The 23,207-nt window shown below is 54.0% G+C and overlaps 1 protein-coding gene and 1 long non-coding RNA gene across 5 annotated transcripts; one reads left to right on the forward strand and one right to left on the reverse strand.

Annotated features, from left to right (window-relative positions):
* Nucleotides 1-152: 152 nt before the first annotated feature.
* Nucleotides 153-22,347, forward strand: Rarg (retinoic acid receptor gamma). Of its 4 annotated transcripts, none has more exons than XM_013110998.3 (10): nt 153-389; nt 1,150-1,207; nt 5,159-5,484; nt 16,022-16,170; nt 17,090-17,231; nt 17,874-18,034; nt 18,234-18,410; nt 18,653-18,857; nt 19,309-19,467; nt 21,070-22,347. In XM_013110998.3, the coding sequence occupies exons 3-10, from the start codon at nt 5,301-5,303 to the stop codon at nt 21,267-21,269; spliced, it is 1,377 nt and encodes a 458-aa protein (XP_012966452.1). In that variant the 5' UTR covers nt 153-389; nt 1,150-1,207; nt 5,159-5,300; the 3' UTR covers nt 21,270-22,347.
* On the reverse strand, nt 20,684-23,207 carry LOC106020859. The gene is made up of 3 exons (XR_001196261.3): nt 23,062-23,207; nt 22,556-22,623; nt 20,684-21,147 (listed from the first exon to the last, which is right to left on the reverse strand). It is a non-coding gene; the product is annotated as an uncharacterized LOC106020859 (long non-coding RNA).

A 23,207-nucleotide genomic window follows, 5' to 3' on the forward strand; every position in this document is an offset into this window, starting at 1 on the left:
ATCCACCCCCCCAGCCCCAGGGCACCAAGGAGGGAGCCGGGCAGGGGCAGGCGGCAGGGGAGGGAGGAGCGAGGGCGGGAGGGGGAGGAGGGAGCCGGGCAGGGAGGGAGGTGGGGGGGTAGGGAGGGAGAAAAAGAAAGAAAATATTTTCCGTGTCCCCGCCTGCGGAGTCAGTGTGCGGTTTGGGAGAAAATGTGTCGGATATTTTGGGGCGGTCACGTGGGCGGGCGGGCTCCGAGAGGCCCCGGGATTGTCCCAGCCTAGAGCCGTGCCCCCCTGGAGCCCCCCATTACTGCGACTCCTAAACACCTCGGCGCTCCATCCCCGAGACCGCCCGACGCCGGGACCTCGGGGTTCCGCGGCCTTCCTTCCCCCGCCCTCCCCTCCAGGTGAGTCAGGCGGGGAAGCCGGCTCGCCCTCCTACCCGCCCTCCGGCCGTGGACGCCCTGGACGCCGGGTCCTCCTCTAAAGAGAGCCGGGGGGGCGGGAGCGGCGGGAGCCTCGGGGGTCCTTTTCCTCCGGGACTGGCCAGGCTGTTAGCCCGGCTTGCGAAGGGGCTTTCTGCCCCAACTTGGGGTCAGTAATGACCTGGGAAGGGAAAGGGAAGATTTTAGACAGGCTGAGAATGAGCCGGGTTATGTGCCCTTGACTTTTGGTGAGTATGGGGGTGGGGTGGGGGGAGCATTTGGGAAAGTCTTGGGCAAGCGAACCTATCCTGTACTCGGAATGTCAGAGAAGACAGGGTTCCCTCCGGTGAGAAAGGATGGCATTCTTCCAACCCTCCGGGGCCGGGGGTGGGGGTGCTGAAGAGTGGATCTGATGGTCCAAATACCCTTTGCCAGTGGAATGGCAGGTCTCTGCAGAGGGACTATGGAAGGGTCTAGGAAGTGGTCCTGACTATCTGGGTCAGGAGCTGGGAGGAAGAAGTGGTGAGAAAAGTGGTCTGTGGAGTTTGGACGGCAGGGTCAGGATTCCCTCAGACCTATCCCCAGCTATACGAGAAAGCCAATGAGGCAGGGGGGATGGCTCTTTTGGAGTATTCTAAGAGGGGAAGCACCAATGGAACAAAGGGATTGTTAGAACGCTGGGATAGGTTCAGAAGTCCTAGTCCTGGAGTGCCTCTGACAGATCTTCTCTTGTTGCCACCAGGTCCCCTCTCCTCAGCCTGGCCCAGTATGTAGGAGGGAGTCTCTGCAGAGGCCAGAGGGTAAGGATATGCTTGCTGGTCATGGGGAGTGGGAGGTAGGGATGTCTGAGGAGGGGACTCCAGGACAGAATGCTCAGATAACACCCTCTTGGAGGGCTCCAGCCTTGGGCAGTTGGAATCCTACTCCTCAAGGGTTTAGGAGGCTCCAGCCCTTATGGTCAATTCTTCAGACACTGAGTTGAAGTTGAGGACCACAGCCATTGTCAGTAAGGAAAAGACTTAGAGGAGGTTAAGGGGAGTGTGTGTGTCCAGAGTGCCCAAAGCTTGGGTTATCCCAAACACACACACACACACACACACACACACACACACACACACACAGTGGCTTAGAGCTGGTAGGCAGCACAGGACACGCCCCCTGCAACCCCGGCACACCCCCACCTCTGGCTCACAAAGCCACCTAACTGGCACCTCCAGTTCCCCCCTGCCCCACCCTGCCCGTGCCCTCTGATGCCCACACACATTCCACTGGCATTGCCTGCCTGCCTCCTGGGTACTGCCCCTCCCTGGGGCCAGTGTGTTAGAGGGAGGGCACCTGAGGATGAGAGGTGGGGAATCAAGGGTCTAGACTCCCCCAAGAATGGCAGGGAGCCAGGGAAGGCAGGCCCACTGCTGCCTCCTGGAGATCGGGCTGGGGACTCAAACTAGAGCAGAGGATGCCGGGGTTCTCCGCCCATTCTGGAGATGGGGTCATGGAAAAAGGTGGTCGTGTTTATACAGAGGGGAGGGGGCAGCGGGTGGAGAGCAGCCGACAAGAGCAGCTTTGTTCAAGGCTCTGGAGCGGGCATGGCAGCAGGGAGACACCCCCCTCCATCCGGCAGCCCCCTTCACCCATGCCCTCCCCTCAACTCCACCTCATCTCTGAGACAAGCAGCTTTGTAAGAACCCTTTCCCCAAGTCAGTTGCCCCGCCTTCTGGGCCGCACCATCTGAGGTGGCATCCTGGGAAGAGGGAAGTGTTGTATGTCTTCTGCAGGACCCCTGAAGAACCCAGACAGCTAAGGCCTCTTTTAGGATTTCCTTTCACTCAGGGTCGTCTTCAGTTTCTTGCTCTCCTCTTCTACCTGGGACTGAAGCATGTGCCCCACCACCCTCCCCAAAGAGACCAGACTTAGGAGAGAGAAATCTTCATTGCCTACCTCCCTCTTTACCCCCAAGTCTCCCCTCCCAGGTAGTTGAGGAGGAAGGCCAGGACCAGGGAGAGTTGGCTTGTCCTTTGCTTAATTCACAGTATCTTGGGGGTGGGGGTGCTGAGCATGCCTCCCTCATGCCTCCTGTTGGAGCCCTGCCTTACCCTCGAGGTCTGTTTCTCATCTGTAGGTAAGATGCCAAGACACAGATGACTGGAGTGGAAAACCTATTCCCAGTCTATGCAAAATCGGGAGGGGGGGAGATTGGATTGGGGGTGCTCTACTAGTTCATCACTCTTGGCATTGAAGGGGTTAATCCACCTGGAATGTAGCCCAGCCTGTTGAGCTATGGCCCAGGGGCCTTAGGGGCCCTGGACTCCTGGTTCCACCAGGATTTAACTTGGGATGAGGACCTCATGGACTAGGGAAGGAAAGGGAGAAGGGTCCTGGAGGCTCGGAGTTAATACTTTAGAACTCTGGGGGACACTGGGGTAAAGAGATGCAGGGCCCTGGACCTCTGGGTGGTACCTAGTGAGGAGAAGGGGTTCCTTTACACATGGGGGCTGAATGAAGGGTGATGATGTTGGGTTTTGAGTTCTTGTAACTATGATAATTTATTCCTAGGAGTTTGGAGGTTGAGAGAAAGAGAGAGGGAGGAAAAATCAGAGGTACACAGAAACAGTTAGAGATGTTGCTTAGTAACAGTTACTAATGGAAAGAGATGTAGAGACATCTACCTGTGGGATGCCCTTGCTGCCGTCCGTCCTCTGCCCTTCTTCGTCCCATCAGTTCTGGTCTACATGGTAGATGGTTCTGGAGACCCTAAGGAGCTCCTTTCCCTTAGTCACAGCGTTAGGGTGGGAAACACAGGCCAGCCCCCGGGATTTCACTTCCCCTTCTCTCAGGTTTCCTTTCTTCTTTCCTGGGTTCAGGTTAAAATTTTCAGGGATGGGGAGAAGCTACATTTGAGTTAGGAAAGAATGTAGGGAGAGTTTTCTAGGGGCCTAGAGAAAGAGGAGCAGCACTGTGAACTGAGGGCAAGGAGGGAACCTTCTAGTATTGCACCTATCTCATGGTAGAGTTCCACTAGCATGCCCAATTTGAAGAAGAGAGCAACAGAGGACATAGGGAGTGTAGACTTACTGTGAGATGGTTTGTGACAGAGAAAGAGTTGGGAAGGGAAGCAGAAGGAGTAAGGAGGAAGACAGAGAAAGGAAGTGATAATTAAAAGAGGCATGCAGAAAGTACAAAGTATAAAATACTGCATAGCATTTAACATGTGCCCGTGATAAGTTATTGCATCCTTGAAACAACCTTACCACCAGGTGGGCCCTACTATTCTCAAGTGATAAATGAAGAAAGTGAGGCACAGAGAGATGAAATAACTCCTCCCAAGTCCCCACGGCCAGTGAGTGGGGACATTAGTTCAGGGCATTTGCATGTGACTATTGCACTGTACTCTCCAAAACAATATAGGACTCAGGTGTTACAGCAGAGATAGGTGCTAGAGTTTGAATTAATTTGTCTTTACTTATTTATTTTTTGTTTACCTGCTTATCTATTTATTTAACTTTGATGTCTAGAGAAAGGGTTTCTCTGTGTAACAATCCTAACTGTCCTGGAAGTCATAGACCAGACTGACCTCAAGCTCACAGAGATCCACCTGCCTCTGCCTCCCACTGCTGGGATTAAAGGCATGAACTTCCACTGTCCAGCTATTTATTTATTTTGAGGCAAGTTCTTACCTCAAACCCAGAGAGATCTGGCTGCCTCTGCCTCATGCATGCTCGGATCAAAGGTGTTAGGGTTAAAGGTGTGCATCACCATGCTTAGCTTGATTTTTTTTTTCCTTCCTGCTGCTGGGTATCAAACTCAGGATCTTTTCTCCTTCTTTCCTTCCTTCCTTCCTTCCTTCCTTCCTTCCTTCCTTCCTCCCTCCCTCCCTCCCTCCCTCCCTCCCTCCCTCCCTCCCTCCCTCCCTTCCTTCCTTCCTTCCTTTCTTTTTTTCCAAGACAGGGTTTCTCTGTGTCCTAGAACTTGCTCTGTAGACCAAGCTGGTTTTGAACTCACAAAGATCCACCACGCAGCTCAAGCCCAGGATCTTGCACTTGCTGCATGTTAAACTAGTGTTCCACCACTGAGCTATAAACCCCCAGCCTGAGTGTTTAAACCTTGGCCCTGCCGATGCTGGGCAGTGGTGGTACACCCCTTTAATCCCAGCATTCGGGAGGCAGAGGTAGGTGGATCTTTGTGAGTTCAAGTCTAGCCTGGTCTACAGATTGAGTTCCAGGACAGGCTCCAAAGCTACAGAGAAACCCTGTCTTGAAAAACCAAAATACAGCACTCAGGAGGCAGTGGCAGACCGATCTCTGTGAGTTCGAGGCCAGCCTGGTCTACAAGAGCTAGTTCCAGGACAACCTCCAAAACAATACAGAGAAACACTGTCTCAAAAAAAAAAAAAGATAAATAAATAAGATCTTGGCTCCACCCTTTAAAGCCATGTAACCTTAAACCAGTTTCTAAATCTTAGTTTCCTCTTCTATAAAATGGAAATCATAATTTCCCCTTCACAGGACAGATGTGAGGACTAAATCAGATGTCTAGTTCTGATGCTTCAGTCTAGGAATCTCCCCAACAGATGTCCTCAGATCATTGCTCACCTCAGACACTCAGTTTACCCTTCCCTGAAGCTACACAGAAGTTTCTTAGGATTTGCCCACTCTGAGACACTGCAAGCATCCACGCCAGGGTAATGAAGACCAACTGAGGCCTTGGGCCTCACGGTGAGTGCTGTCTTATTTTTCCTTTCTATTTTTTTCCAGGACCTTTGGAGACCCTGTGGGCAGGCCAGCCAGGGTGGGCACGGAGCCTCCCAGGCCAGGTCAGTGGGCATGGGCGGGGGCTGCAGCTGAAGACCACCCCCGCCCACTGCAAATTCCAAGGGATTCCCACACCGCAGCTGCCATGGCCACCAATAAGGAGCGACTCTTTCCGGCTGGTGCCCTGGGGCCTGGATCTGGTTACCCAGGAGCAGGCTTCCCCTTCGCCTTCCCAGGGGCACTCAGAGGGTCGCCACCGTTTGAAATGCTGAGTCCTAGCTTCCGGGGCCTGGGCCAGCCTGACCTCCCCAAGGAGATGGCCTCTCTGTGTGAGTCTCAGGGGTCTTGGGGATGATTCAGAAGAAAGGTGGGCAGGGAGTGGGACTTTGGTCTAATAGAATGGTGGTGGCTGTGGGAGAGGGGTCGTGGGGTAGAGTCGATGTGTTTTGAGGGTAGTTTCATCTGTAATGAAAGTTCTCTTCAAATATGATCTTAAAGAACTGGGTCATAAAACTGCTTGTGGATCTAAAACTGCCTCCTGGGTCACTCAACTAGCAGAAGGGAACGTGTTTGTGTGGATACTCGAGGGTGAGTCTGGTGTCCTTAAAGGCTGCATGTAGTCGGGAGGTGGGGGGAGACAAACAGTGGACTGGAACCTGAGAAGTTGGTCAGCTCGCTCTGGGATGGAGAGGAGAGATGGGTGTTCTGAGGCTGCAAATAGAAAGGGAACTTAGTGCCAGGTGCCTAAAGATGTGTGGGCCTGGGAACAGTCTTTTTCTGTTGTTGTTGTTGTTGTTTTGAGACAGGGTTTCTCTGTAGCTTTGGAGGCTGTCCTGGAACTCACTCTGTAGACCAGGCTGGCCTCAAACCCACAGAGATGGGCCTGCCTCTGCCTCCCGAGTGCTGGGATCAAAGGTGTGAGCCACCACCAACCTGCTCTCTGGGGAAGTTCTTAAAGGAGGAGGACAGAGATAGCCTGGTGACGAAGAGGTGGCTCTTGGTCCACAAAATGGTCTAGAATGGTGTAAGGGTGCCCCAGAAACATTCTCCTCCTCAGCCACATGGCTCTCCCCTCCCTCCAGGTCTGGAATAGTGCCCACACACTGTGCAGATCCCTACTTGTCCCCAGGCCTGCCCTCTTTGCATTAAGCCTTTAAATGCTGATGGCAAGTAAGGCCTGAGTCTCGTTTCTCTGCCTGGGACCCTCCTTGCCCACTTGGTGACTGTCCCTCCTTATCAGGCCATGGCAGGTGGGAGGTGGACTGGGACGCGGTGCCTTGACCTCTGGCTTCTGGCATAGGGATCTGTGTGTAAGGTGACAGAATATGAAGAGGTAAAGTGAAAGCTTTACCTGGAGGGAAGAAACAGAGATAGACAAAAAACGATAAGGAGACATTCTTTAGCTTGCCATGGTGGCTCACACCTTTAATTCCAGCACTTGGAATGTAGAAGTATGGACCTCTGAGTTTGAGACCAGCCTGCTGTACAGAATGTGTTCCAGGATAGCCAGGGCTACACAGAGAAACCCTGTCTCAAAAAACAACAAAAAAGATATAGCTCTGTAGCTCAGTAAAAAAAAAGGGGGTTATACCTAACAATAGGACTTACATAGGGGTGACTACCCTGGGCTGGCAGCTCTACTGGAAAGAGTGTACTTATCTGGAAATGTGTGTGCGTGTGTGTGTGTGTGTGTGTGTGTGTGTGTGTGTGTGTGTGTGTGTGTGTCTCCCAGACCGTATGCAGTTTGTGTCTGTGCAGCATCGCCAAGACTGCTCAGACACAGAACTCCAGTGTATGCAGCAGCGTGAAGGAGCAGGAGGCATTTAGCTGGGCTCTAGTGCTTGGTAGGGACTGCCTGTGGCGTGGCTGCAGTTCCACAGAGGTTACCATGTGGCACGCAGAGTAGAGTGCCTGAAAGAGCACAGGGCTCTTTTTTATTTTTTAAACTTCAGCTAGATTCTCCTCTTCCTCAGTGTCATCCCATGAATCTGTCCTGAACCAGGCAATGGGAATAAGCCTCATCTCCCGTGAATGTATTTCTCGCAAAGAATCATACAATTTGACCTCTTGGGATTTGATGTTCCCAGGGCCTGTGGGCGGTCACTGAAGGAACTGGAGTGAAAAAGAAGCAAGAGAAAGACAGTGGTGGTAGGAAGAACGCCCAGAGACATGGCCAGTACCCAGTGGCATTCTCCCTGTGCCCTTGTATTCTGGGTACAAGGAGATGGAGGTCAGAGTTCAAAGTGAGGTCGAGGAAGGAGAAAGTGCCAGGCTGAGCTCCATCCTCCAAGGCTGCCCTGAAGGATGGGAACAGCGAGGAGAAATTCCAGAGAAGAGCCTGCACCAGGGAAAGCAGTTGTAGAGGGTGAGGCTAGCTAGTGTAGAGGGACAGGCCCAGGCAGGGAGGTAGCAGGTGAGGTGGGGAGGAGGGGAAGGCCTGGGTCCAGACTGTGCTTGGGGTGGGGCGTCCAGCATCTAGTGGTGGGTGCAGAAGAGAGGCAGGAATCCTGGAGCTTGGAGAACCTCCCTTGGTGGGAGAGTGACTGGCCAGAGGATGAGAGGGTGCTACCTCATTTTCTTTGATCTGCTGTCCCCTTTTGGCTGTGACGATCTATCATACATGGGAGGGGTGGATTACAGTCATAAATTTGATGCCACACCCACACTCAAGTTGAGTCTCTGTCTCTCGTTACATTCTCTCATACAACCCTCTCTCTCATGTAGAATAAGGATGTTTTACGAAGGGGCTTGGAGCTTCTCCTTGGGGACTGGTTCTGGGTTTTGGATCTTATTGAAGAGTCAGCCTCTGGCACCTTGGGGATATCCTTGTTGAGAAGTCTTGCTCTACCTCTCAGGGCTCTCCTGGGGCCTCAGTGGGTGAGGCAGGCATCTTAGAACCCTGTGGTGGAGGAGGGGGGGCAGGTAAGGGAAGCATGTGCTGCTGAGCTAGGCAAGCATAGACCTGTGTGCATTGAAAACAGAGGGGAGTGTATGGGCATGCGCACCTGTGTGTATGCATGCATGCATGCATGCATGCAGGGATGGAGTGTGCAGGCAGAAAAGGGATATTATGGACTTGAAGACCTGGCAAAGTTTGTCCTCCAAATACTGTGGTGGTAATAGCTGCCATGGCCGAGGGACCACTGTCTGCGGAGCAGGGAGCCCAAATGCCACCGTGCTAAGTTACTTGGAGACACTGAAGGCAGGCTGGCACAAGGAGAAAAGAAGTTCTATTTAAAGTGGAGATGCCCAGACCTCAGTCCGAGAGGCAACTATACAGGTGCAGATCCAGAGGGGGCCCAGGCTCTGGGAGAGAGAGGCAAGGAAAGCGAGTCGTGGCAGTTGAAGGTGGCAAGCAGGCGCAGCTAAGGCTCCTCCAGGGGAAAAAAAAGAACTCCAGTGGCTGCCTCTTTCCCCTCCCCTCCCAGCCTCTCCTCCTCCGGCTCCAACTCCAGCTCCAGGCCGACACAAACGGGGCTTTGATTGCAACAGGAAACCTCTCCGGCGGGGGGAGCCGAGCTTGCCGCCGCTGCTGGGGCCCTGGCGGCACCCCCCCTCTCCGGGCCCCCTACCCTCTCCCAGCCCCCATCCTGCCAAGAGCTCCTCACGTCCTTGCTGCTTTGGGCCTCTCCCTTTCTTTCACACCTCCCTCTGTTACCCCCTCCTTCTCTTCGGAAGACCCCCTCCCAGTGCTCTTCAGGTGGGACCTGTCCTGTAGGACTTGCCCTCTGGGGCGGGGCCTGCTTCAGTTTGAAATACCCCTTCAGTTGTTAGAGTGAGGTTTTGGAAGAAAAGGAGTTACTAAGCAAGAAGAATGCCAAGCCAGTCATCCTCAGACCTCACCCATAGGTGGCAAGATGGGGGAGAGAGAGAATTTAGCTGCCCTGTTCCCCAAACCTAGTCCTGGCCAAACCCAATCTTCGCCTGGGATTGGTAGAGCTCTGAGGGGTGACCAGGCTGGAGTGCTAGTGGCCCTCTTAGTGGGGGAGGGGCACATTCTTTGCCCCTGGGACCATAGCTTTTCGAGGATCTAGCTGGGAGGGGGGGTGCACCCTGGTGGTGGTGGGGATCATAAGGAAGGGGGTGAGTCAGGCACCCCCCCTTCATGCCCCCACCAAGACTGGCGGGGGAACATCTGGTTCCCATGAAACGCTAGAAGGCTAATGGGTCTAATTGCTGCAATAAGGGCTGGGGGGGCGCTTTGGGGAAAAGAGGGGCACTAGACCCCCCCATTTTGCTTTCAACCCAAGGTAGTACTTGTGTCTTGAATTGGGTCTGGGGTTGATAGGATGTGCCTGTCCAACACCCTAGTGCCTGGTCCTGAGGTCCCCTTCCCCAGTGGTGCTTCCGAAGATGAGGTGATGAGGAGTGGGGTGCATCTGGTGAAGAGAAAGGGGGGCTTTTGAGAACTCACGGCTTCCTGGAGCCCTCCCCCCACCCTTGTGCCCTCCTCCCAACCCCCTCCCTGTGGCCTGGCCACTTCTGGTTCTAATTACCAACCAGGCAGGCCTGACTTAATTGGGACCTTTCAGATTTCGGAGGGGGAAGGGGAACTTACAAGCCAGGGGTTGACTAGTCAAGGCCTTTTTCTACTTATTTTTTGGGGGCACTCTTCTTTTTTCTACTTTTTTTTCCTGCTGGCCCTATTCCGATTTAGGCATTTACTCCTCTTTTGGGGGGGTACGGTTGGATTCAGAAACGGAGTGTTGGTTGGGGTTGGATCATAAGGGAAAGTTCACATTTAGGTTGGAAAGATACTGCCTTTCACTTCATCGTTGCTGCAAGTTCCCAGTTTGCCCGTCCACCCCAGCCCACCGTCGCCATCCGCATTTTAGGCCCTCCTCCCCAGCCCTGCCCCCCCGGAGTCCCTGGCAGCCGCCCGTTCCCCTCCCCCGCTCCCGCCTTCTTTGCCTACTCTGGCACCCCTTCCTGCTTTTTATTCTTCCAGCAGGCGCCCCACTCTCTCAGCACCCCAGTGCGACCCCGACTCGGTACAGCAGATTCTTAGAAAAGTGCGCCCCGCCCTGGCTCAGCCACAGCCGCCGGGCGGGGGAAGGGGTCGGGCCGGGCGCCGCTCCCGCTCCCGGGCGCTCCCCGTGTGAGCCGCGCTGACAGAGCCGGCTGGGCCGGCCCGCCGAGCGGTCGGGCGGTCGGCGGGCCGGCGGGCGGGGCGCGGGGGAGGGGGCGGTTTCCGGGAGTCGCCGCCACTGGCGTTGTCCCAGGGCCAGGGTCCCCGATTCGAGGCGGCCTGGCAAGGGCAAACTTGTGACGTGGCCAATCCTCTCTCTCCTCCCGGCTAGGGCGCCCAGGGGGGCACTCAAGGTGGCACTGAGGGAGGAGGGGCAGCTATTTCCTATGGTGGGGGTACAAGTGACCCCGAGCAGTGAGTGACCGGCAGGGCAGTTACTGCGGAGGGGGGCCCTTAGTCCAGTGGAAACTCGGGGTAGGGACAGTTGTCATGGGGGGGCAGTGTGGTCTGAGTCGCAGTTTGGTACCGTAGGGACAGTTTAGCGGGTGGTTTTGTGCTCCAGAAGTGAAGTCGGGTTCTGGGAGAGGGCATTGAGGGAGGCAGCCGAGGCACTTTGGGAGTGTCAGTCGCGGGATAGAGCTTCGGGGACTTTGAGGGAGGTGGCCCAGCCCTCGGCGGAGGAAGGATAGCCGGAGCTAGGAGGGGTAGACTCTCCGCTGCGCTGGAGGGGGCGGGGGGGGGGGACTCCGCTGCGGAGCTGGCGACGGCCTGGGCGGGGTGGGGCGGGGCCGGGTCAGGAGGAGGTGAGCGCGCCCGGCCACCCGCCCCGAGGGGGGTTCCCGGAGAGTTCACCGCGGGAGCGCGCTCTGGCCCTTGGACCGGGGGTGGGAAGAACGGGAAGGAAGGAGGCGGTAGCGCGCGCTGAGCCGCAGGAATGCAGCGTTCTGGTCTGAAACGCGCGCGCGCAGGCTCGCGCGCACGAAGGGAGAAGGAGGAGTCAGGCCCGGGAATGAGGGGGGTGGAGGTAACGCAGGTCCTCCGGCTCTGGAGACCAGCGGCGCGCGGTGCATTTCAAGGTTCCCCTCTTACGCAGCCATCCTTAACACCCTTGCTTGTGTTGACTTGTATGCCGAAGGGAGGGGGGAAGACGCTGTGAAAGGAAATGCGTGCATTTGGTTCCTCCACTCCTTCCCCCAGTTCCAACCTGGGCAAGCGCCTAAGTGCAAATGCGTGCAAAACCTCCCGGTCTGTAGAGAGAACATGATTGCAAGCACAAATTCGGTTGGGTGTAGATATGCCTGTGCACTATTGCTCGTTTGCAAATTTGTGTAGCCTGCCAAGATACATGCATGCACAGATGTATGTCTAAGCAAGCGCGTGCGCCGCGCAGCTAGCGAGTAGACATATGCGAATGTGTATGTGCTCCACTCCCCGCTCAGCTCATCTTAGGGCCCGGCCCCCCTTCGCTCTCCAAGCCCCACCCCCATCCCTCCAGGCTCTGCTTTTACAAAAGGTCTCCGCAGTGCTAGCTGCCCAGGCACCCTAAGTGAGCCAGACCGAGGCAGGAGCTGCTAGCTGCTGCTTCGCCTTTGTGCCCCGCCCAGTCCTTTCCCTTGCTGGGGATCCCCCTCTTCCCCGCCCACCCCTTACCCCCCATGCATCTCAGCGCCCTATGCTAGCCCTCCCCCTCCCCCCTCCAGAAGCAGGGCGCTGCGGGGGGGGAGGAGGGGGAATGGGCTGCGGGTCCTTGGTATTCTAGCACCCAATTTCTCTCCAAGCCGGGTCGCGATGTACGACTGCATGGAATCATTTGCCCCGGGTCCGCGACGGCTGTATGGGGCCGCCGGGCCCGGGGCCGGCTTGCTACGCAGAGCCACTGGCAGCTCCTGTTTCGCCGGACTTGAGTCTTTTGCCTGGGCGCAACCTGCCAGTCTACAATGTAGGTATTCGAGTTTGGGGATCGGGTATTGGGTGCACGAGAAACGAAACGGGTGCTTGCTATTTCCGTATGTAAAGTTTGGGACTGGGGTGCAAGCGGGTGTTCTGGTCCTTTCTATGTGAGGTACTGGCCCTTTAAACATGAGGGCCTGAGTCGGTCTCCTTTGCGTGAGTGCTGTAGTGTTTGGAGTTGTGTTTGGTTTTTATGGTGGGTATTAGCTAGTGCTTTGGTTGATGCCACTCCCGAGTTCCTGGAGATAGGAGAGGCCGACGTATGTTGCTAGTGTGTTCTCAAGTCCTTAGCCTCGGAGGGATATAGCACCCAGGACCATGGGTGGCGTTTGTAAAGTCCATGCGGGAAGTTGGGAGCATTAAAAAAAAAACGCAAAGCCTGTGAATTTCTGGCTTGTGCAGACCTCTGCCTAGGAGATGTGGGTGTGGGGTAGAGGGTCTCTCTACCTACTGTCACCCTCCGCCTGGGTTGGCAGATGTGCGTGGCCCAATGTGGGGATGTTTGTGGCATGAGGTCGGGAGGGCGTGTGCCTTGCGTGGCTGCGGGGGCGGTTTTGGAAAGTGCAGTGTTCTAGAGAATATCCTGTGTGCCCTGCTTGTGGGGTGCAAGGAGTGGTGCATAGGAGAGAGCGACAAAGATGGATTCTGTATTTATCCTCATTAAAACAAACAAAAACAAAAAACTGGAAGTGTGTATTTGGTTGTCTTGACAGATGACTTTTTTTCCATGGCTCCAACACACAACTTCAGCAGGAAGCGAAAAGTTTAAAGCCAAGTGTATGGAGTGGGGGTGGTGGTCTGGAAGTGACAGCCGGGAGGAGAGAACAATCATAAGGCCCCCAAATATCCATCTTTCCCTTCTCTGTAATGGGAGATGCCAGGCATGGGGCCCTGGAACCCCTTTCCAGAGCGGTAATAAAAAGCTGGGGACTGAAAGGCTGTAAAAATAAAGTCCAGATGAGAAGTGACTTTGAAGCCTGGGCCACAATGCCTGGAGGGGGTGGGCTATGAGAAGCGGCTGGGATAGGAGCCTGGAACACCCATCGCCCAGATTTACTGGGGGTTGGCACTGCGCTCGCAGCCCGGGTACGGATGACTGCAGACCTAGGCTCAGGGGCACTCTGGGAAGGGGTGGGCTGCGGGCGGGGTGGCTGGCGCTGGGGGAGTGTGCACGCCGGGTCACTGAGCCCCCGCCAACGCGCCTCGCTCCTTGGCACTCGGCAGCGCTGTTTACAAGTTCAGATTTTTTTTTTTTAATTTTGTTCCAGGGCAGAGCTGCTCAGCTTTAACAACTGGGAGAGCGGGAAAGGGAGCTAGCAGACAGGAGACAGTATTGGGGCTGGGTGGGCTAAGAATTGAAGTGTGCTGTTTAAAGGGTGAGAAAACATGGTGCTAATACATTGCACCAAATTTCTGTGAATTCTGCTGTGTTTGCATTTTAGTTTGAGTCAGTAAGTTTGGCCAGTAGGGTCCTGGTGGGCACACAAAACCAACAGCAGGCCTCATACTCTCAGAGAGGGAAACTGATTTAGAGTAGAGCTGGCTGGTATGCTTGTGACACTTAAATGGGGACTTTGGTGTCCTGGGGTTCAGTGCTGGCCGACTGTGGTTTTATGGTGGTAGAGTTGTTGGCTTGTAAATGTGAAGCCCACTGTTGGGTGTTGGGTATGATCCACCTACATGGAGTGAGTGTGGCTTAATGTCTGTGAGTCCCTCTGTTTAGAGTTCTGGCCCTAGCTAAGGAGCCCACAGTCAGTCTGCCTGCTTTTGTGTCTGTGTGATATTGACCTACAAAAGTGTGTGTTTTCAAGGAGGTGTATGCTAGATTGTGAGTCTGGGCAGCTCAGCTCTGGGCCTCGCAGCTGGGAGCGTTTACAGCCGGTTATAACGAGTTTGTTTGAAGCTCCGCTCAGCCTGGCCAGGAATTTCCTCAATTTCAGCAATTTGGGCTTTAAAAGGAGAAAACCCCAGAGCCCACCCCCTCCTCCTCAGCAGGGGCCCCTTCCTAGTCCAGGAACAGCATCCCAGTGTGGAGGTCTCAGCCTGGGGTTGAAGAGGCGATCACCCTTCATCCCAGAAGACCCTGTTGGCATTGTAGCTCCTTCCACCCACAGTGACCTCAGAGCCGTCGTCAGCTTACACTTTAGGATGCAGAGGGTGGGGATGTGCCAGAGGGTAGTCGAGAATGGGTGACAGTGCCACTAAAATGGGAAAAGCTGCCCAAGGGCAGGCTCTCTGGGGCCTGCTGCCTTATAATTGGCTGGTGCTACCCCATGCCAGTCTGACCGCACCCAGGGCTTGCGCAAGAGAGGAAATGAGGAAATGGGGTAGTGCTCTGTGGGTAGGGAGGGCGTCAGTGCAGGAGAGAGTACCACCCCACGCACAGGCCTGTGGGCAAGGCACATGCCCTGGGGACCCCGGGGTGGGCTGGAAGAGCAAGGACCTAAAAGGCATTCCAGTCCTTCCCACGCCTCTCAGCACCTATACACAGGCAGCCCCGCCCCCAGTCTTGAATAAACTCCCAGCACCCTTCTGCCCCCACTCTTTTCAGGGGGAATCTAACTCCAGTAGGATTCTTATGCTAATTAGTAGGTGGGGGCGGGGTAGGTGGGGAGGGCTTCCCTCTTTGTAAGGTGGGTGGAACAGGTCTGGAACCCCAGTTTTTTGGCCTCCCTCTTATTGCTTTGGGTCAGATGGCCTTGTGACTATGTGGGCTACAGAGGGTCAGAGGAAGGATATGTACAGGCGGTGGGTTCAAAGTTCACTGAGGATCTTCAGGGTTTTTTCCAGTCACTTGGGTCTCTCAAATGTGGGCAACAGGTCCCTCAGGCTGAATAATTTTCAAATGCTCTGAACCTCTGAGGATGAGCCCCACACTCACACAGCCTGTGGCATGTCCCTAGCAGCCACCTAGAAAGTATGGGCTCCCCCTACTCTGGGCCTAGGTTAAGACTCCTTCCAAACTGCAGTTGCTGTTTCATGAAGGCAGTTCAGGAGTGAAGCCTGCCTAGAAAGGGTCTGAGACAGCTCCCTTCCCCCTCGGCTCTGTTTACCCTAGGTCACCTGACTCTGCTCACCCTACACTGCTTCTAGACCTAAGGATCTGAGCAAATACCTGTCTCCCTCTTCTTTCACTAAAGGCCACTTAGTTCTCGTCAGAGGACCTGAGATCCTTGTCTCCGGTGCTGGCGGCAGCGTGAGCTGCTCACGATACCGGTTATGCTTCCCTTCTGATCTGAGGTCTTTCGGGAGTGAATTAAAGGAATTAAGTCATTCAGCCAGGTGCCAGCTGTAGGTGGCCTATAACTGTCCCATTGGCCTCCCCATCTGCTGCCCATGCCCCAATTGCTCCCAGAGGCTGAGGATGGTGGAACTCAGGGTTACCAGAGTGACAGGGAGTGAGCCCTAACCTTTCCACTATGTACCTTTTTTTTTTTTTTTGGTATGGGTGTTTTGCCTGTATGTATTTTTGTGTACTGTGTATGTGCCTGGTACCCACAGAGGCCAGAAGAAGGAACTGGACTCCCTGGAACTGATGTTACAAATGGTTGTAAACTACCACGTAGATGCTGGGAATTGAATACTGGGTCCCTCTAGGAGAGCTGCCAGGGCCCTTAACCAGTGGGCCATCTCTCCAACTTTATGATTGGGGAAACAGAAGCAGAGACATTAACTTCTAGGATGGCCCTGGTCTGGGATTTGGATAAATGAGCATTGATGTAGAAGAGTTGGCCAGGTGGGGGCTGGGGTGGGGTAGGGGGTGGTATCCTGAAATCCCAGCAAGCTGCAATGATAGTGGCTGCCTGGGCTCTCTTTGGGGAGGGGGAGTACCTGCTAAGGGCTTATGAACAGTGGTGACAACAGCTGTCACCAGCAGATCCAAAGGAAGAGAGGTCATTAGATGAGGATGCTTCAGCTGACCTTCTCATGCTGGTTTTCTCCCCCAGCGGTGGAGACACAGAGCACTAGCTCAGAGGAAATGGTGCCCAGCTCTCCATCACCCCCACCGCCTCCTCGAGTCTATAAGCCATGCTTTGTATGCAATGACAAGTCCTCCGGCTACCATTATGGGGTCAGCTCATGTGAAGGCTGCAAGGTGTGTATTTGGTGGGGAAGATGGGTTGGGGACTCAATGGGGACACAAGGTGGGGATTGTAGCCCGGTAGGCAGAATGCTTGCTTTGCACACGTGAAACCTCAGCAACACATAAAAGAGACCCTCTTACCAAAAACAATATCGTGGAGGGGGCACCCTTCCCTTTAGATGGGTTAGTAGGGAGAGGTGTTTGGTGCCAAGCCTGAGGCCCACATAGTAGAAGGAAAACAAGTAACTACTCTGAATTCTACTTGCACCCTGTGGTTACACATGCACCCTCTACCCCCAACACACACAAAATAAATAAGTATATTGAAGAGATAGTTTAAAGATGGGCGTCCCAGGTGCTGTGGTCACATGAGTTGCCTGTGTGGGATGAGGGACTGCTCTGTGCATGGATGATTGACAGATTGGGTGAGGTGCTGAGGATACAGCTCGGCGGTGGAATGCTTTTTTTTTTTTTTTGGTTTTTTTTTTTTTTTGTTTTTCGAATCAGGGTTTCTCTGTGGCTTTGGAGGCTGTCCTGGAACTAGCTCTTGTAGACCAGGCTGGCCTCGAACTCACAGAGATTCGCCTGCCTCTGCCTCCCAAGTGCTGGGATTAAAGGCGTGCGCCACCAACGCCTGGCTGGTGGAATGTTTTCTAGCATGCAGAAGGCCCTGGGTTCAGTCATTCTCCAGCACTCCTCCTGCCACAAACAAACAAACAAAACAGCACTCAGGAGGCAGAGGCAGGTGGATGGATCTCTGTGAGTTCGAGGCCATCCTGGTCTATAAAGCTACACAGAGAAACCCTGTCTCGAAAACTCAAAACAAAAAAACAGACTGGGTCAGGCTTAGGGCCACCTGTATTGTAAGAAATATTGGTTTTCCCAGCCCAGCATCCTGTTTCAGTGACACTCCTCCTGATCCCAAATTCAGGGCTTCTTCAGACGCAGCATCCAGAAAAACATGGTATATACATGTCACCGTGACAAAAACTGTATCATCAACAAGGTAACCAGGAATCGCTGCCAGTACTGCCGGCTGCAAAAGTGTTTTGAAGTGGGCATGTCCAAGGAAGGTAGGTTCTTTTCCATCCTGTCCTATCCAGTGGTCCTTCCCCATTGCCTTCCAGCTTCCCTGGCTCTCAGACCTAGCCTGTTTGTAGCTGCTCTCTTCCCCAAGACCAGTCCTATTAGATTGGCTCCCTGAAGGCCACAACCCTTTACCATTCTCCCCTTTCTTGACCATTCTTCTGAAACCTGGGCACTAGGCCTTTTCTTCCTTCTGTCTGGTGGGGCAGGAGGGTTGGTCTGGTCCCTCCCTTCTGTTCTTTCACAGGACAGATCGTGAGATGGCTCCAGGCTGGCCCCTCCTTTCCATCCCCCCCACCACCACCATTGTGCTGCCAAGGCTATAAGTGGATATCCTGCCTGCATATCCTGCCCCCCCTCAGCCCCCAGCTCCTGCAGGGCAACCGGAAGGGCAGGATGGAGCCGAATTGGCCTGGGGAGGGAGCATGGCTGCAGGCCCTGGGTGGGGCAGGGGCAAACCAGCCTGGAAATAGGAGCTTATGTAGGAGATAGGGAAATTAAGGCACTAATTAGGGTTCCAGGGAAGAAATGTACTTACTGAGAACTGAGCACATCAAACTAGGGTGAAAGAGGACATCTAAAAGGAGACCCTGAGCATCCTGACCCTTTCCTTTGCCTCCAACCCCAAGCTGTAAGGAATGACCGAAACAAGAAGAAAAAAGAGGTGAAGGAAGAGTGCTCGCCTGACAGCTATGAACTGAGTCCACAGTTAGAAGAACTCATCACCAAGGTCAGCAAAGCCCACCAGGAGACGTTCCCCTCACTCTGCCAGCTGGGCAAGTACACCACGGTGAGGAGAGGGCACAGGCTGGGTGCTGAGGAGAGGGCACAGGCTGGGTGCTGAGGAGAGGGCACAGGCTGGGTGCTGAGGAGAGGGCACAGGCTGGGTGAGGGCACTTTAGGAATGGGCAGGGCTGTGCTCATCTGTCGGTAGTGGGGAGAGCTCCCAAGGGGGCCTACACATTCAAACTCATCTTTACTCCCTGCAGAACTCCAGCGCAGATCACCGGGTACAGCTGGACCTGGGGCTGTGGGACAAGTTCAGTGAGTTGGCCACCAAATGCATCATCAAGATTGTGGAGTTTGCTAAGCGGTTGCCTGGTTTCACAGGACTCAGCATTGCTGACCAGATCACTCTGCTCAAAGCTGCCTGCCTGGACATCCTAGTGAGTTAGGCCTATGAGTTCTGGACCTTTGACCCTTTTCTGCTACCACGATGCTTCTCTACTGAAGTTCTTTTTGTCTTAGCCTTGACCTCCTCGTTTACCTAATCTCCCCTTTCCAATCTCAGAGTTCCACCCTTCTGCCTTACTCCTCAGGTTCAGGATTTACTTACTGGGAACCAAACTTACTTAGGAACTTTTCCTCAGGGGCAGCACTAATTGTTGTCCTTACCCCCAACTTCTAGATGCTGCGGATCTGTACAAGGTATACCCCAGAGCAAGACACCATGACATTCTCCGATGGGCTGACCCTGAACCGTACCCAGATGCACAATGCTGGCTTTGGGCCCCTTACAGACCTCGTCTTTGCCTTTGCTGGGCAGCTCCTGCCCCTGGAGATGGATGACACGGAGACAGGGCTGCTCAGTGCCATCTGCCTCATCTGTGGAGGTGCGGGGGCGCCCCCTGGTGTCTGCATGGGCTCCCTTTTCCACCACACGCCACCCACACTGGTTCTCTGCAGGTGGGAAAGCATGAGGGTCTCTTCCCTTGGGATTGTCAACATTGATCCCATCCCACAGACTTCTCAGATCATGTATAGCCTTGCTGGCTAACCAAGCTAAGGACAGAAGAAGGAGGCAGAGTTCAGGGAACTCAGAAACCCTGGCCGCAGTGCTGAGATGGGAATCCAGTAGGAGTGTTAGGCCAGAGCAAGGTCCTTGCTGAGTGGTTATAGGTAAGGGCAGGCCTCACATCAAGGGAGAAAACCTGGAGGGCTCAGGGACAACAGTGAAGGGGCTGATGAGACCGTCTGACTCTGAGGCCCTCAGAAGAGAGTCAGTTGGGGGTCAGCCACCTGTCACCGTGTCCTTCCTCATCTCACCCCACTGTGCTTGTGTAGACCGCATGGACCTGGAGGAGCCTGAGAAAGTGGATAAGCTGCAGGAGCCCTTGCTGGAAGCCCTGAGGCTTTACGCCCGGCGACGGAGACCCAGCCAACCCTACATGTTTCCAAGGATGCTTATGAAAATCACCGACCTCCGGGGCATCAGCACCAAGGGTTAGTTATGAGTCAGCCCCCTTGGAACCCACACCTCCAAGGAGTCCTAGCTTGATTGACTATATCCTCCTGGGGAGATTTTGGACAAATTCTTTTCTGGTTTTGATTTGGTTGGTTGCGTGTGTGTGTGTGTGTGTGTGTGTGTGTGTGTGTGTGTTTGTGTGTTTGTGTGTGTGTGTGTGTGTGTGTGTGTGTGTTGCTGGCGGTGGAACCCCAAACCCCAAGACCTGTATGTGCTAGGCAAATACTGTATGCATAGTGACACCTTAGCTCTCCATATTTTTCTGTTTGGAAACTGGTTGGGCTATAAACTTAATCCTACATCAAAATCTTATTGTAAGAACTACATGAACTCACTACATAGTATAGTTAGAGATGGAACTGAGAGCCTGGCATGGAGCCATGCATGATGGGTGGTGGTTCATGCCTACCATTTCAGCATTAGAGAGGCTGAGGCAGGAGGATTACTTTGAGCTCATGGATTCAGAGCTAACCTGGACATTTCCATCATTACAGAGAGTTCCCTTGGGCAGTGCTGGCTCTGAAGGGTGCCTGTAACACCTTGAGTATTTGAACATTATCTGTTATAAAAGCTCTGGACATTGGAGCCTGGCTGTTCCAATGGGGCTCAAAGTTGCATGCAGTGTGGACTTCAAAGAATTTTTTTTACATTTGTTCATTTATTGATTGTATGTGGTGGGGCGTTCTTGTCATTGTGTGATGTAGAGGTCAGAAGGTAACTCACAAGAGTCAATTCTCCTTCCACACTATAGGTTCTTGGATTGCCAGACTTGGTGACAAACAGTCAATGAGCTGTCTTACTGGCCTTAAAAACATTTTCCTTATTTATTATTCTGTGTGTGATGTGTGTGTGGAGGCCAGAAGACACCTGTAGAGTTGGTTCTCCTCACTTTTATGTAGGTTCTTGGACCAAACTCAGGTTATCGGTGTGTGCTTGTGTAAGCATGCTATCCACTGAGCCATCTGCCATCTCAAAACCCACAGTGCAGTTTTGAAAAGATACTGGGCATTCATTGGTGGCGCACGCCTTTAATCCCAGCACTCCAAAGGCAGAGGCAGGTGGATCTCTGTGAGTTTGAGGTCAGCCTGGTCTACAGAGCGAGTTCTAGGACAGCCAGGGCTACACAGAAAAATCCTGTCTCAGAAAACCAAAAAGAAAAAGGAAAAAGAAAAAAAGAAGAGACATCTGAAAACGTGTGGTACATGCCTGTAATTCCAGCACACAGGAGGCAGGGGCAAGAGGATTGCTTCAAGTTCAAGGCCAGCCAGAGCAAAATAGCCAAGACTGACAAGGATTTCCAAGATAGCTAGAACTACATATAAGATCCTGTCTCTAAAAAAGGAGCAAAGAAAGAGAAAGCCTGGAATAATGAGACACATAGTCATCAGGCTGGGCAATGTTCAGTTAGGGTGAGGACACCTAGGAACCACCAGAAAGGAGAAGGTAAACTAGGTACTGAGAATGTGGCATCTGGCCCAGGAGCGCTTGGGAGTCACAGGGAAGTCCAATCAGGGAAGTTTGGGGCAGGGTTTCTACCCATGTGCTTCTGCTCTTCCAAGCTTCTTTGTCTCTCTTCATAGGAGCAGAAAGGGCCATTACCCTGAAGATGGAGATTCCAGGCCCGATGCCCCCCCTGATCCGAGAGATGCTGGAGAACCCTGAAATGTTTGAGGACGACTCCTCGAAGTCTGGCCCCCACCCCAAGGCTTCCAGTGAGGATGAAACTCCTGGGGGCCAGGGCAAAGTGGGCCTAAGTCCCCAACCTGACCAGGGCCCCTGACCTACCCCACTGTGGGGCTGGGCTCCAGGCAGCAGACTGACCATTCCCCAGACACCAGCAGTGACTGGGGGAGGACCTGCCCTGCCCATTCCCCACTTTTCCCATGAGCTCATTGTTTTGCCAAAGTTTCTGGGGGTGCCTGTGTCCATCCCTATCCTGTTCTAACTGGCTCCCTCTACAGTCCTGGAGGACTGCTCTGCACCTACCAGAAGAACCGGAGGAGGGGTGAACCTGGGTCTGGACTCTAAAATCTCAGCACTGCCTGTCCGATTCAGGCCACAGGCTCCCCGGGCAGGAGGAAACCCTGCCTTCCTACAGCCCCATCCTCTGCCAGGTGCTTGGGCTTCTGAGAGCAAACAGGAACACTAGAGACCAAAAGGGGGGCCCTCAAGGAGGGCTGAGCCCACCCTTGTGCCCTACCCTGGGTGCCTAATGCTGTGTGATGAACCTGCCATGCACACTGCCCCTGTGCCCCGTCTTCCTGCCAGGTATAGAGGCAGGCTGGACCCTGCATTTCTGGGGTGGGGACTGAGGGTGAAGGGAGACGTGTAAACCCTTCCTGTGCCTCTCTGCTGAGGTGCAGCACTCATCCTGGACCCTCCACTTTACAAGCCCCTCCCTTGGCCCTGTCTCGTGCCTTGGCCTCCTGCCCCCATCTCAGCCACGAGGCAGGGACCCTCCCACACTACAGAGGGGCCGGGGATCCCTCTCCTAGTGCCTTCTACCCTTGACCCCCCAGAGCAGCTTGGCCCAGGGAGGGGAGATGCTGCTTAGCTGATCCACCGTGACCCAGAGGAAGCCTCTATTTATTTATTAGCTTTTGTTTACGCCCTGGAATGACCCCTTCCTCCAGGGGTCTTGGGAGGGGGAGCCCAGGGCCTCTGTGACCCCTCCCTTCTTCCCCCAAGTGCCCCCTGTTTGTATTTAGCTGCCAAATAAGATTCCTGCAGGCTCCCCCTTTTCTCTGGGGGGTCAGGGTGCTGTCCCCTCCCCTCTGTTTACATCTCCCCTCCTACTCCTCGCTGTATCGCATATTGCTGAGTTTTCTATTTTTGCAAAATAAAGTGATGGAAACTCACAGGCACGGGATGTGGCTCCCTCTAGACCAAGTCACCAAGTCAGGGAAGTGACCTGCTGACCCGGAGAAGGAGCTGGGTGGGGCAGTGAGCTGCTAATGGACTTCACAGTTTTCTTCGGGGGGTAAAGAAAACGAAATATGTCTAATGACAGTAGCAGGGAGGGTTGGGAGCTGCAGGAACCTCCCCCAGCCAGCAGTGACTTCTTACCTTCAGTGGAATCCTAATGGGCTCATGATGCCTAAGTGTGCATTTGCTCTGCTCCGGGCAGGGATCTCCTGAAATTTCATATTTTGCACATTGTCCCTAGGCCTGGAAGAGAACTGCAGTCCCACATCTAAACTATAGTGTTTGTAGGATTTGTTTATTTGAGGCAGGGTCTCACTGTATATCAAACTGTCCTCCAACTAATAATCCTCCCACCTCAGCCCTGAATGCTGGGGTTACAGGTCTGTGCCAGCACTCCTAGCTCAGTGGTTATTGAACCAGGGGACTCTTGCGTCCTCTGGGCCCTGCCCTCACTGTCACCCACTCATTCGAGGCATCTCTTCACCCTGTGATCCCCGGCTCCTTCCACAACCTTCCAGTCACTTTGTCACCTGATGCTCTCTACCTCCTGCCTCGACTCAGTCCGACGCGCTCTCTACCTCGATGTCCTTGCACCCTGTGACTCCCCCCCAGCCCCCAGCTCTGCCTTGGGACACGGCTTTGCTTACCTTGTTCTTGGGTCTCTTCATCCGTGACCTGAGCATTTGGGAAGGAGGTGGGTGTGGGACAGGGGAGGCCAGAGAGGAGGGGGAAAAGCAGAAGAAGAAAGTGAAAGAAGATTCAGAGGAAACCACAGGGCCAGAGGAAAAGAGGG

Source organism: Mesocricetus auratus, unplaced genomic scaffold, assembly GCF_017639785.1.
Source record: "Mesocricetus auratus isolate SY011 unplaced genomic scaffold, BCM_Maur_2.0 Super-Scaffold_100010, whole genome shotgun sequence".
Taxonomy (NCBI): Eukaryota; Metazoa; Chordata; class Mammalia; order Rodentia; family Cricetidae; genus Mesocricetus; species Mesocricetus auratus.

What these genes read in the sequence shown, in the direction of transcription:
- Rarg (XM_013110998.3), top strand. Translation starts at nt 5,301, where the DNA reads ATGGCCACCAATAAGGAGCGACTCTTTCCGGCTGGTGCCCTGGGGCCT. An exon ending in AGTGGGCATGTCCAAGGAAG is followed by an intron (nt 17,232 to 17,873) that starts GTAGGTTCTTTT and finishes TCCAACCCCAAG; the next exon opens with CTGTAAGGAATGACCGAAAC. An exon ending in AGCTGGGCAAGTACACCACG is followed by an intron (nt 18,035 to 18,233) that starts GTGAGGAGAGGG and finishes TACTCCCTGCAG; the next exon opens with AACTCCAGCGCAGATCACCG.